Source organism: Lepidothrix coronata, unplaced genomic scaffold, assembly GCF_001604755.1.
Source record: "Lepidothrix coronata isolate B3197 unplaced genomic scaffold, Lepidothrix_coronata-1.0 Scaffold63, whole genome shotgun sequence".
NCBI lineage: Eukaryota > Metazoa > Chordata > Aves > Passeriformes > Pipridae > Lepidothrix > Lepidothrix coronata.
In genome coordinates, this window is record NW_016690243.1 from 3,082,674 (window position 1) to 3,097,029 (window position 14,356).

The 14,356-nt window shown below is 35.7% G+C and overlaps 1 protein-coding gene across 6 annotated transcripts in view; it reads left to right on the plus strand.

Moving 5' to 3' along the window:
* The window catches only part of DOCK4 (dedicator of cytokinesis 4), a 240,175-nt gene that overhangs the window by 216,367 nt on the left and 9,452 nt on the right, over positions 1-14,356 (plus strand). For 4 of the 6 annotated variants that reach the window (XM_017817903.1, XM_017817904.1, XM_017817907.1 and 1 more), the window contains 12 exons: positions 222-363; positions 969-1,135; positions 2,428-2,514; positions 4,183-4,359; positions 6,909-6,992; positions 8,725-8,844; positions 9,187-9,308; positions 9,589-9,709; positions 10,236-10,317; positions 10,527-10,636; positions 11,776-11,943; positions 14,150-14,222. In XM_017817903.1, coding sequence (XP_017673392.1) covers positions 222-363; positions 969-1,135; positions 2,428-2,514; positions 4,183-4,359; positions 6,909-6,992; positions 8,725-8,844; positions 9,187-9,308; positions 9,589-9,709; positions 10,236-10,317; positions 10,527-10,636; positions 11,776-11,943; positions 14,150-14,222 — 1,453 coding nt within the window. The remainder of the gene's footprint in view (positions 1-221; positions 364-968; positions 1,136-2,427; positions 2,515-4,182; positions 4,360-6,908; positions 6,993-8,724; positions 8,845-9,186; positions 9,309-9,588; positions 9,710-10,235; positions 10,318-10,526; positions 10,637-11,775; positions 11,944-14,149; positions 14,223-14,356) is intronic. The other 2 variants (XM_017817905.1, XM_017817906.1) reach the window with 1 other exon arrangement.

Below are 14,356 nucleotides of genomic sequence, written 5' to 3' on the forward strand. Positions count from 1 at the left end.
ACTTTTGAATAAAACATACCTTACATGATAAAATTTCTGTCTTCTAATTAACCTATTCTTTCTAGATTCCTTATTTTCATTCTTGCCTTTTTTTTTCTTATTTTTCCCTTCTTAAAATGATGCAAAAGTTGCCTGGAAAGTCTGTATTTAAGAGCATGTGTTTGGATCTAAATTATTTTCATGTAACTTGCTCTTCATTTCTGTTTTCTTATTCTACTCAGAATAAGGAATTTGTTTGCCGAGGACACGACTATGAAAGGCTGGAGGCCTTCCAGCAGCGCATGTTGAATGAGTTCCCACATGCCATTGCTATGCAACATGCTAATCAGCCAGATGAGACCATCTTTCAGGCAGAAGCACAGTGTATCCACATAATCACAAAGCCATACTCTGCAGTTATATCTTTCATGCTTTTAAAAAATGTAGGGACACCTATAGACAATTTCAGTCACAAATGTGCCTTCCTTGAAATTACCCTGAGAATTACCCTGAATTTTGTCCCCATCACTCTATTATGTTTGGAATTTTTTTTTGTATCTGTTGATTTTATTTAAAAATTCCTTGATAGGTTATTGACATTCTTTCTTTAGTTAAAAATACTTGTAGAACTATCACTGCTGTGATAATGGCATATCAGTTCAAGTTACAGTAATTTAACTTCTTACAGTGCCTTATGTTAGCATGGCATGACATACTGTGTGTAAGAATATATTTAATTAAATCCCTTTACTCCATGTACTATTCCATGTAAGTAGTTCTATTTCAAAAATAAAGATGAAATTTTCAACAAAACAGTACAAAGAAATCCGAAACGATCAAAAAATCTCTCCTGTTCCTTTCCCAAACCATTAGTAGTCTAGAAGCATTTCATGATACACAGTTTTTAAAGAGTTTTCTGTAGTGCTTCAGAAGTCAATATGCTTTGCTAATTTGAATGAAGCGGGATAGCCTTAACTCTTTACATATAGATCTGCAGATTTATGCAGTGACGCCAATTCCAGAAAACCAAGAAGTCTTGCAGAGAGATGGCATTCCTGATAACATCAAGAGCTTTTACAAAGTAAATCACATCTGGCGATTCCGATATGACAGGCCATTTCACAAAGGGACCAAGGACAAGGAAAATGAATTCAAGGTAAAGTATCATGCCCTTTCCTGAGCTACTGGACCTATGGATTTATTTATAACATCAGCAACAGCTGTGTTATTGAAACATTGTCTTCTAGTTGTGTTACTCAACTGAGTGTGGAATAACAAATTCTCTAGAGGAGATGTATCTCAGGATTGATTATTTCACTTCTTATTTTGAATAAAATAATACGAAAAATATATAGGAGATGCAAAGGTCTCATTGTATATGTGAATAGGGGTGAAAAACTTACCCATTTGTTTTTTTGCATCTGTGATATATAGAAGGCAGAACTGGAGAGAGCAGAGTAGTCTCCAGAAGAGTTTCTGAGGCAGATGTTAAAACATTGTTAAGTGCGTGATCTGGAGTATGGATAGGAGTGCCTGAAGTTATCTCTCCCTAGAGCAAGGGAGAGACAGTTTTGACTAAACTGAGGCATAATGTTCTGTTCCTGTAATATCAAGATGAAAAGCTACCTCTGAACTTAGAGATTGTCTCAGGTAAAAACCGTAGTTCCTTCCCTAATATGTAAATTCCTTCTGATCCTCCTAATAAAAATGTCACCCTGAAAATTCATCTTTTGGTGTAATTTTAATTCTGACCCACTAGAAACACATCCTGATGCAGAATATATTCTGGTATTCAGACAGACAAAAAGAGTTATCCCGTAATAGTTTTGTTATAAAGTTATAGGAAAGAACTGTAAGGGTAATAAATTAGCTAAATGGAGTCACTGTTGTTTTCTAATTTAAGTTTAGCTTTGTTTTAAATGTACAGCTTTTTGTGTAAGCACTATCCTATGCGTTCATTTGTCATTTTACAAACCATTTGCATAAAGTGTTTACCAGTAGTACACTTGAGTATACCATCAGCCATGCATTGTGGAATCTCAGATAGGACTTCATAGAGGAGAGCTGGTCACGCTCTGTGATCTGTAAGTTGTTCTGCTTCTGAACTCTTGCTCTTCTCAGACGTTAGCTTGGAAAGGAAATATTAAAATGTTAATTCAGTTGTGAGTGACTTTTGGACATTTGAGAACAACATATAGTATAGATTAATACCATGCTTAAGAGTAAAGAATCAGCAGAAATTACTGCTTAGTAGTAGGAGCTAGAAAGTAAGAAGAAAAGTGAATGCCATCAGCTTATGGGATAGACATTTCTGTAGGAACTTGGATGTTAGTACTTTTTTTTAATGTGTACTATTACTTAAGTGAAGGTATTCATAAAGAAGCCTGGGAATAATTAAGGGAAATATAGGGGCAAAGCAGGGAAATAAGTTCTTTTTCTATACTGTAGAGTCTATGGGTAGAGAGAACCACACTGATCTTGGTGCAGAGTTTACCTGGAATATCTCGTTGGTTTGAAGTGGAAAAACGTGAAGTGGTGAGTATGTGATTTTATCAATACATTTTGTGGATTGGTTTACTTCCTTAGTCAGATGTGGGCTGATTTTATTTGATGAACTACTTTAAGATTTGTTACTGTGTAATTTCTTTGTGCAAGGTCTCAAGCTGGCTACAACAAAATTATTTACGAAGTATTTTGAGTTTTCTGATTTCTCTTGTCTTGAAAAGTATTATTAAGAACCACCCTTATGATTAATTTAAACAGTTGAGGGAAAAAAGAAGTTGAGAAAAATAATGGGCACACCAAGAAAACATATTGTTGGCAAATTACTTTCTTAAAACTCAGAATGATGTAACATTTAATACTTAGAATATCTATAGCTTAATGTATCTGTTAGTATACTTGATAAGGAAACATTTTCCAAGTTCCTGTACTTTAATAAATGCCATGAGCTGCTCAGCAGAACCTGTAGGAATAGGTCTAATGTAGCAATCTGTTACTGACACATTGTAATTACTTCTCCTTTCTTGTTGTTATATTTCTTGGAAAATCCTTAAATACATTCCAATTGTATTCAGAGGAGGGCTTCTCCTATAAAGACATCCAAATAACTGGTCAATTGTTGAGGCCAGGAGTACAACACCTATAATTATTTTCCTTCTTGTCAAAGCCAATTTTACAATAATCCCTTTAAATATATGGATACCATAGGATAAGTGATTTTCTCTAAAACTCAGTTGTATTTTTCTTTCATAATAGGAACAAAATGTCATTCGTTCACCATCCTGATATTCTCCTGTAGAAAATCAAAAATGGAGTTTAGTACAAATCAAAAAATTGTGTGTGACATGAGAAATTTTGTTAGTTGACTCCTGCTGAGTCCTTACTAGGTTAATCTGAAGACCCTCAGTTTATTGTCATGTTACCATTATAGTCACCATTTCCTAAAGCTAACTGTAATAATTTTTCCTGTACAAGATTATGACTCAGATTTGTGCTTGTATGTTTGGGTAAATTAGAGCAGCTGCAGGCCTGTACTCTTCTCATTGCTTAGCTTTTTGTTTCTGCTGCAGTTCGTGCTACCTGTTAGAAAAGCTTTTGTTTCTGCTGCAGTTCAAGCTACCTGTGAGAAAAGCTTCCTCTTCCTCGAGAGACATGGGGCACATCCTGCTCAAGGACTGCCCTTGACTGTAACTTGATCATCATCTCAGCTTAAAGCTTACATTCAAATTCCTTATTCATAATGTTTAGTTTTTTACTTCATTTTGGGTGGAGAAAGTAGATCACCAATACTTAAACTCTGCTCTGTGCCCTTAATCTGGTGAAGCTCCCCGATCTCAAGCCCAGTTTAGGTAAAGTTACCAAGGACAGTTTAACCCTGAACTCCAGGAGTTCCACCACTGGCTGAAAGTACTTGAATGTTTTGTAGAAAGGGCTGAGTCATCTCTCAAGGTCAGATAATGAATCTACAAGAGAGGGACAGTTGTTTGTTTTGGTCATTGATTACATGATAAAATCAAATCTCTCTGTGCACAGAGCGTATATTCATGGAGTGTAACCCAGGTGAGAAAAATATTCTGTCCTAGTACTCTAGAACATAGAATAACATTGTTTTCTTTTAAGAAATCAAAAATTAACCATAATATTATTTCACCTTTCAACGGAAGATTAAGTTGTTTGCAGTGTTGCTTACTGTCCTTTCAGGTGGAAATGAGTCCCCTTGAGAATGCTATTGAAGTCTTAGAAAATAAGAACCAGCAGCTGAGAACACTGATTAGTCAGTGTCAAACGCGACAGATGCAGAACATTAACCCTCTCACAATGTGTCTAAATGGGGTCATTGATGCAGCAGTTAATGGTGGAGTTGCTAGATACCAAGAGGTAAGCAATTTATTTTCTGTTTATTAAAAATCCAGTTTCTTTCCTTGTACAGATGCAGCTCCTCTGTATGAAGTAAGGACAGAAAGTACTATATGAATAATAGTTATAATTATACCTATATTGCAGTTTTGGGTTAGGTGATATTAAGGATGTATAGTTTATTGAAACAACTGTTTTGCTGCAGATAGCACCATAAACTTATTCCAGCAATGAATCAATTCATAATTACCTTACATTCTTCAGTGATTTGTGTGGAGATTTTCAATTAAATAGTTAATTGTAAGTACATTATTATAGTACACTGCCTATGCTAGGTCAGGAGCTACTTCTGGCCAAGCAGCAAATTTACTTTGTTGTGCTGACATTCTCATTTTTATATACGTATATATATATATATATATATATATAAAAAGTCCTCAATGATAAATTTATTATCTTGAAGAATCGTAATTTTCTAGATCCTTCTTGTTTCTCTTTTCCAAGTTTTAAGGAAAGCTATTTTCTCTGGGGGAAGAAAAATCTAGAAAAAAATTACATATAATTAAGAAATGTCTAACACTGGATTTGTTCCCAAAAGTTGTCGGTCATTTTTATCATTTCTGAATAACCATAAGAGAACCGTAAGTGTTTGGGATGCTGTATTTGCACAAAGTTCTGTGAAATTTTGAAACCACAGTAAAAAGAAAGGATTTTTTTTTCAGCCCAACTTGATCTTCCTCTTTCTCCATAGTCTGATGAAATACTTAAGTCTGCTGGTTGTTCCTTTGAAGATGTCACGTTGAATAACGTTCTGTCCACTTGTCTCAAAGGCTGTTCACTCAAAGGTGTTAAATTTGATAAAACTGCATCTAAATTAAACTACAGGAAATTGAATCTGGTATAGTGTTAGAATCTGTCATCAAAACTGCAGTGTTATGAAAATTGTGAGACTAAAGAAAAGCAGTAACATGTTTGATGTTTCCCAACTGTCTTTAAACAACAAAACTGTTTAACATAGTAAAGCACCATGAAGGGAGTCCCTGGAGAAACACAGTCATGTCAGAACTATGTCTGGTTTGAATTAACAGTGTCAGAGCTAGCTTAGTGTCTCTGCATAGCTCTCCATTTTTCACAAGCATGCTGCTTGTTCCTTTCTTATTGCTGTTGTTAGCTGCAATTCTTGATCTCCTAGACAGTTTTTATGTCTCAATTCCCTTCTGCCCTCTGCCTCTCACTATATATTTAAAATAGAACTTTTCAGCAATTTGTGTTTTAAGCATCAAAAATGCTAGCAATAATTGTGAGGCTTTTTTTTTCCATTTCATGCTCATTCTTCTCTTTGCATGTCCCTTTTTCAGTCTTTTTATGTTTTCCTGTTGTTTTGCCAGTTCTTATCTTCTGCGGTGCCTGTTATCCTCTCCTCTGTAAATTCATTTCCCTTCCTATCTGTTTCACTTTGCTTTTTTGTCACAGCATGAAATTTTGGAACTGAATCAGAGGAAGGCATATATTTATCTCCAGTTTTTACTGCTCCCCATATTTACAAATGCTTCTGCATAGCAAAAATTTTAAGAGCTAAAGTTGGATGGAGAACCTAGTAAGAAGTCTATGAGGGAAATGCTAAGACAGGTGCAAAAGGAAAACATAGCCCAGAGCAGCCACTATTATCCTCTCAACTCTATGGATAGAAAGCCACGTGTATGTATGTACAGATATATTTAGAGACACTTTTTGTGACAAATGCATTTTTAAAAGCTTTAGAAATCTTTCAAATGGGCTGCTGGGCATTTGATTTACAGAATAATGTCAAGAATTGTAAACTTAATATAATGTCCTTGCAGGGTAGAATAGTCATTATGTTAAGAAAGACGCAATCATGAACAAACAAGGGGAGTGCTATGACCAGACCACTGCTGTTGGGTAAAATGACTTTGGGGTATTATAGGTGGTGCAATTTGAGCACTGGAAATGAACTGGAAAGTCACGTAAGCTCATGAACATATCTGGTTGTTGGTCAGATGGTCCTGAAGGGAGAAGTATATCTTTTTGACATCAATGCCACTGTGAGTTCTTTAGAACATTATTTATATTGAGTGAATAAGAAGATAATGTCACAGCTCCAATACATATAATAGCATACAATTCCACACTGTTGTTGTCTTTAGATTTAAGAACAAGGAAGCTCACAGTATGAAAAGAGAGGAAAATCAAACTCTTTGTAATTATTTGAAACTTGTGTCATAATTATTGGGGAAGAGATATTTGGTTCAGGTAACCTGTGTTTGTCTTCAACTCTGATTTGCAGGTTTCAAAATTTGCTTCAGCATCTGTCCTGGATACTAAACAACTTGTAGCCTCTCTTGAGTGGCATTTATATTTTTTTTACCCATAATCTCCACCAATTAATATGGGATTAATTATTTAACATGTATTATCCATTATCGGAGTAGAAAGGAACTCTGAAAATATTTGAAAATATTATCTAGAAACTTGTTTTAAAAAAAAAACCAAACCCAAAAGAGTTATGTTTTTACTCACTTTGTGTTACTTTGTGATTTTATTCTGCTTAGGCATTCTTCATCAAAGAATACATCTTGAACCATCCAGAGGATGGAGAGAAGATCACACGCTTGAGAGAGCTGATGCTCGAGCAGGTACAGTGGGGAAAGGACTGACTAGGTGGCCTGCTCAGCTGTTTTAAGTAGACAGTAACTTTCTATAAAAGCAGGTTTCTGGGTCATGTTAATATTTTTTCTCTAGTCCTTTCCATCATCACCTTAATCACTTCAAACTATTCTAAATTAAAGACTGAATGAGAGACCTGTTCTGTCATGCTCATACACAAATATTTGCACAACATATTTTATCACTACTACAGAATAAACATTATTTCATTGAAACATTTGATGGCTTCAGCAAATATTTCTTTGACATATTTTACCAATATTACAGAACAAATATTTTCACTACAAGGTTTACCATAAGAGCAAAAAAGCATGAAAAATCTTATTGCAATGAAAGATATCTAACTGTAATTGGCAAAGTAGGTAGGCAGTAAAATAAATGCCAAGTGATTAAATTAAACAGAAGTATTATATGCATTATATGATTTTTGCATTATTTCTTCATTCATTTGTAAGACAATGACCTACTAGCCTCAAATATGAAGTATCTCCATTTGAAAATGCTGAAATTTTTTTTTTAATCAAAGATCTTATGAAGTATTTCAGCTTTTTAAACTCACAGGTACCTATCTTTGTTCTATGTAGCATGCTGAAATTTCAAATTTTATTCCTAGTTTAGGAAAAAAAGGTTAGAGTATTGGTATTTGGCAAGATGGGAATTCCACTTTTCATCAGCGTTGTGGTTTTTGGTCAGATAGCTGACTGACAGATCCTCAGACAGTATAAGTCAGAATAGATTCACTGAGCTCACTTTACTTTCATTTAGATAATATTTGGTAACTTACATTGCAATTTTTTCTTTTCAAGCTATAGTTAATCTCACTAGCCTTTACATTGTAAAACTGGAGTTAATAACTTCCTGTAACAAAAATGTGAATTCCAAGCAATAGCAGTTAAAGCCTATCTGGCACCCACAGATGATTTAATGTGGAGCATTCAGAAGTGCCGGCATGGCTGCGCATGTGGATGGATGTGCTGCAGTCCTGACCTTGGGTCAGTGATTCTGTGCAGCTGCATGCCTACTCACAGGCTGCCTGAAAATGTCAGCTAGTAGCTCTCATCCAAAGATATTACAACATACTGTAGCTATTTTGTTTTTAAGTTTGAGTTTATCTGATTCCTCATGTAACCAATTCAATATTTTGAGTGCCTGTGGCCAAATCTGAGCAAGATTAGAGTTTCAGTAATGTTATTCTGAAGCCTGTCATGCCTTATGTCAAGAATATACATAAAGCCACCTTTAACAGAGGTCTCTGGGGAGTTGGAATAGGAGAGGGGACCATGGACTTCCTTCCAAATGTATTACAGGTATTACATCTCTGGTAGATGTGGCTATTGCTGTTGTTTCATGCTTTTTACAACTGTTCTTGTAGAATATAAGGTTTAATGCTGCTCCTTTGTAAAGCTGCTATTTAACAAGTTTTTTCACTATATTATCTATCCATAGTGATTTTTATATTGGAGTTGAATTTGCATAGGTGAAACTTTTGGGAAAGTTGAATAGTAAATGGGAAGAGGCGTAAATCCTCTTGTGTATTACTGCTTTTGGTCTTAGGCCTTGTTTGATTACAGGTCTTTCAGGGATTTAGATTGATGCTTTTAAGGCAATGTGCATTTTGTTAGATTTTTTTTTATTAGTATCCTAGTTGATGATGAAAGCTTAAAGAAAATTCATCAAAAAAATATTTTTCCCTCACTGCAGGCCCAGATTCTAGAATTTGGCTTGGCAGTGCACGAGAAGGTGGTGCCACAGGACATGAGGCCGCTACACAAAAAGCTGGTGGATCAGTTCTTTGTGATGAAGTCAAGCTTGGGAATACAGGTACATGAGCAGTTGCATGGATAGACCAGGAGACCATTCAGCTGTACTAAGGATTGTTTCATTTTCCCAAGCAACAAATAGTGACATCTTTTGGTTGGTTGTCCGCGTTACAGCTTGTAGCCTTGCAGAATCACAAAGCGAAGAGAAACATAAACTTTCCATACTGTGCAGAGAAAAGTTGTCACATTTTACTATCAGCAGTGAAAGTTAAAATATTTTTCATACTAATGATGAAGCTGATCCAAAATGCAGATATAACTATTGAAATTACTCTCTGTATCTTACAAAATGCTTAATGGTATTATGTTCATTTGAATTAATCTTCTTTTAATAACTTGCCAGGAATTTTCTTCTTGTGTACAAGCTAGTCCTGTTCATTTCCCAAATGGAAGTCCTCGTGTATGCCGGAATTCCATGCCTGTTTCTATGAGCCCTGATGCTGCCAGGGTAATACCACGACGCAGGCAAGTTTAAAATACTAGTAACTGACATATTTTTGTTACTCATGGAAGATGACCCATAAAATACTTCTATTATGTGCACGCTTTCTTGTATAGTCTGCCTGAAGTATCTCCAGCCATGAATAGCTGGTACATATATTGTCTCTCTGTCTCTCTCTCCCTCCCCCCCAACCCCCAAATAACTAAAGATTAATAAACATGTGCTGTTTGTGCTGTTTTCCCATGAGAAGTTATGATTGACAGTTAGAATTAACATTTTTGTATTTCCTTATTCTTATAATAGCCCCTTGAGTTACCCAGCTGTCAATCGGTATTCATCCTCATCACTGTCATCCCAAGCTTCTGCTGAAGTCAGCAATATCACTGGGCAGTCAGAAAGCTCAGATGAAGTTTTTAACATGCAGGTACAAATTATTGTCATTCTTCAAGCTATACAGAATCTTTCTTACAAGGCTATTTAGTTAAGTAATGCTTCTATTATTTAATTCAGAAATCTCAAAATTATTGCAGATACTTCTTTTAAAAAACAAGTTTTTAAATGGGCTGTTAACCTCATTAACTTAGAAATAACTTTTTATGTAACTGTTTCCTCTTGTTTAAATAGAAGCATTAATTTTTTACAAATGTAATAAGGAGCAATGAATGGACTATGATACAAAGTCATCTGACCTTACATAGACTTTTCTGTCCACTTGTCACAGTGGAATGGAATTGTTTCACTGTATTAATTGCATTTATATTTATTTAATGTTTTACTACATTCTGTGTAATTAGTTTAATTCTCTTTATTCTGGTTTGCTCTTTTGAAACACTGATAGTCTATTTTAAGAAATTACAAGTTCTTTGTTCTAGTGAAAAGTATGCTATAAATTTTTGTTTTCCAAACTAGTAAGTGTGATGTGATAATAACAGCATGTCTTCTATATGCAGCCTAGTCCGTCTACCTCAAGCCTTAGTTCTACTCATTCTGCTTCACCTAACGTGACCAGTTCTGCTCCATCCAGTGCCAGAGGTCAGTGCTCATCTCCTGTGGTAAACTATATTAAAGTATACTTGATACACAACTGAATGCCTGCATGATATCACTGGTCAGACATCAAATTTAGCCAATTATTTGAGGAATATGAATTATCGGGGACAGAGGATTTCTTTGTCATAAGCATAGAATTGAAATGTCTGTTTCACTGCATGAATTTAATCACTTGACACATTTATTTCTAGCCTCTCCTCTATTGTCTGACAAACATAAGCATTCCCGAGAAAACTCTTGCCTGTCTCCCAGAGAGAGGCCCTGCAGTGCCATCTACCCTACTCCTTCGGAAACTTCGCAGGTAAGAAGTTTGTTGGGAGTCCTCGGAGCACAAATAAATCAGAAGACACATGCTGAACTTCGAGCGGATTCAATCTCCTCATTGTTTTTAATTTTCAAGGAATTTTTTATGTTTTTATAAGCAAATACTCTAAAATACTTTACATGAAAGAGATGTGAATAGAACACATGATACTTGATCACATTTCTGCTTGATTTCCCTAGGTTTAGATCTGTTTCTATGCATTTACTCAATGCAGTGAGAGAGAGATGCAGAAACTTACCAGATGGCACAGCCTGCTTGTGTGGAACAACAGCATTTGTTCTATTTAGGGAAGAAATAAAAAGAAAGAAAAACTGTTGTTGTGGCAGTTATCCTTGTTGACTTCCCCTTTATTTCTTCTGAGAAAGCTAATTCTAGCCACTGTGAGATAATAACCCATTCCATGTGGCAATTCCTATTTTTCAATGTAGTTTCAGAAAAAAAGGATAGACATTTTGTTACTCCAATGAAAAAAATGAATTGTGTTCTTACCTTAAAATACTGTTATATAGGTCTTTATGAAATGCGTTTCTTTTGGGTATTCTGAAATGCAAAATGAGCTTGGCGAGCTGGCTGATATTGAATTCTTATTTCATCTTTTCTTATTAATGGACCTATTTTCCTAAAGTGCTTTCCTTTAACACAGTTGCTGTTTTAATCTCTGCCATCACACAATGCACCTCTTGCTGAAGCTGAGAAAGATGAGAACATAAGTACAGTGTTAAAGGCCCTCCTTTCAACACTCATTTCTACCAGTTGTTTTGCCTCTGATAAAAACCAATTTGCTAGTCCAGGATCCTTTATTTTAGAAATTATTTATTGGTTTCTCATTAGTTCTTTTCTTGTCCCTTGTTTCTTCAATTATTGAATTGGCTCTTGATTTAATTTTTCATTTCTTTTCTGTTTAAGTCCTCATGCTATTATCTGAGGGCTTAAGAAGTAATACCGAAGCTTAGCCAGATTTAAGGACAGTTCTACTTACAGTAGATATATCTACTGGGCACTTTCTCAGTGGTAGTGGAGCCAAAACAGCATACAGGAAAGACCAGGAGATGTTCTTTAAATAAAGCGGTTTTACAGTTTGCCGCAAAGAAAAATTATCCCATTTTTGCTCCCAGACTACAAACTCTTGCTTTGCCAAGTGGAATGCGACTTCTATCCCCCATTCTATCCGAGATTCCATAAGGGAGGCTGAGGAGCTCGTAGGCCCAGTCTCCGCTCTCTCTGAGACTCGCCCAGCAGGAAAATCTCCCAATCTGTCTCTACCCTCAGTGTCCCATGAGAGGGTAAGTAGAAATTAACTTGCTCATACAGTGAAGTATGTTTCAAAGGTGAGAAGGTCTGACAGTTTCTTTCTGCCCTTATAACCAGAAATGAAGATATATCTTTCTGGGGAAAGGTGAATTTCCTTCTCTGGTGCTCTGTTCTCATAGCAGTAAAAATGGACTGTGATTAGAAACAAAATCCTGATTCTTTGCCTTCTGATTAAGAATGGGAAAAGAAATCCTCAGGACCATTGTAAGGAGATATCTTAGAGATTCCTGCAACTCTAATTAGAATTTATCTGCTCAGACTGTTCCTTGTCCTTTCTACTTTTATTCTAATACCAGTTAAATTTCAGCTGTCTTGGTTGGAGCTTCATGCTAAGTTAAAGAGGAAAGGACCACCCATTTATGAAAGACTTTGTTACAGCTTAATGAAAGCAATTTTCACATTAGTGTTTCAGCTGGGAAAGATGAGATACACAGGCAAATTCCTGCACTTGAAGTCCTTTCAGGCCATAGCTACCTTATTTAAGGAAGTTTGATGGACTTCATAGAACAAGACCGCAGCAATACTGCATCCACTTCCCACATTGAAATTGATGCTCAAGGTTATGTACAGCTGTTTTCAGTCAACATCCATTTGTGCTTGCTTTGTGATCTCTGGCTGAATGATTGTACAGTGTCTCTCTAGCTCTTCCCATACTCTGAAGAGGAATGCCTGCTGTCATTGACTGGTCAACAAGCCTCCTTAGTTTTTGCACTATTATTCTTCCTAATGAAGCTTTTAAAATTTCACATTTTTAGGGTTTTTATTTGCATGTCATTAAACATCCTGTGATTGCTCTTGTTCTTTCACATGGTTTTAAATTTCATTCTTTTAGTATGTCCTCGTTTCTCTGTATTTCATTCAGCTTTTGTCTCTTTATCTCCTTCAATTTCAGTTGCTTTTTCAGCCTTTGCTCTTCACAACAGAAAACAGACTTAAACATTTGTGCACCACATCCTAGTGCACTGCAGAGTTGGTAGGCAGTGACAATTCAATCCAGATCAGGCAGGAACACCTTTTTTGTCACATTAAAGTACATATGTAGTTTCACCACCTCAATTTAGTGGTAACTTCAGGAAAACAGATATTTCCTGACCCAGTATGACTCTAATGTGACATACAGCAAACATAGCGTAGCTCAATGTCTACCAAAGAATTCTCTCTATGAGATGTTTAAAGTCCAGTTGAATTGGGCAACTATTTGTTCCTCACTTTGTAACATGGAGCTGCAACATGTTAGATCAATGAAGATTACTGTGCAACTGGGTTTGCCATCTTGTGGAACCACAGCATAGTACCTCACCAATTTTGCATGGTCCTCTGTGAACAGTGGGAAGAGATAAAATACTAAGATTTTATCTGGATTGCAGTGATTTTCTGATCTTGCTTTTAAGAAAAAAAAAAAAACAAAACCGAAAAAACCCAAACCAAAACAAAAACCCCAAACAAACAAGTAAGAAAAAAAAGAGTAAAGTTTATCTTGTTCGCATTTCCTCTGGAAAGTACATCTGAATTACTTGTAGGATTGACTGTCTGCTGTTTACATCTCCTATCAAGACAAACCAGTGACTATGGATTATTTGAAAGCTGCCAAAAAAAGTAACTAATGGAATTTTAAAATTGGTTCATAAATTTACTGTGATTTTTTAAATAAATGAATATTCAGAAAAGGAAAGACAAACACACTTTATGGGTCAGCTCTTATCTACTAGAGAAGTAAGAACACTGTTACCAAAAAAGCAGGGTTGGAAAACAATACACAAAACTTTTCTGAGATAACAGCCATAACTTGCATATTGTCAAACATTACACCTTATTCAGATCTTAATTCTATAATGAAATTTTTGCAGATCTATCCCTCTATTTGTTTCATAATCTGTCAAGATACCACTTGAAGAATGAGCTTTATTTTGGTTTTTGAGGTGCTGGAAACTGTCAGAACTCAGTAGATAATAATCTTCCCTCTGATTTCAGTGTGTACAGTTTTCAGAAAACTAGTCTACTCCCTTTCTGTATACACATACTTTTATCAAACTGTTTAGGTTCTTTGGTCTCATTTATCAATCTACCTCCAAAGTAGACCTGTGTAGTAGGGATAATAATAAAAATATATTTGTTTTCTTAAAAGCTACCGAAATACAACAGCAGCTATATGTAAACCATGCTGTTCTCAATTTGCAGAGAATGCTGTTCAATCATACTGGAGATGGTGCTTTGCCACGAAGTGATTCCAATCTGCCTGGCCCTGACAAAGGTGAGCGGAAATGCTGCAACATAACAATCTTGGAAGCAACGAAAATTTAATTAACCCCTCACGTTCCTGTAGAATGCCAATTCTTTTGAGTACATACTGTCATCTCCACGTGTCAAAACATTCTAACTGACTAA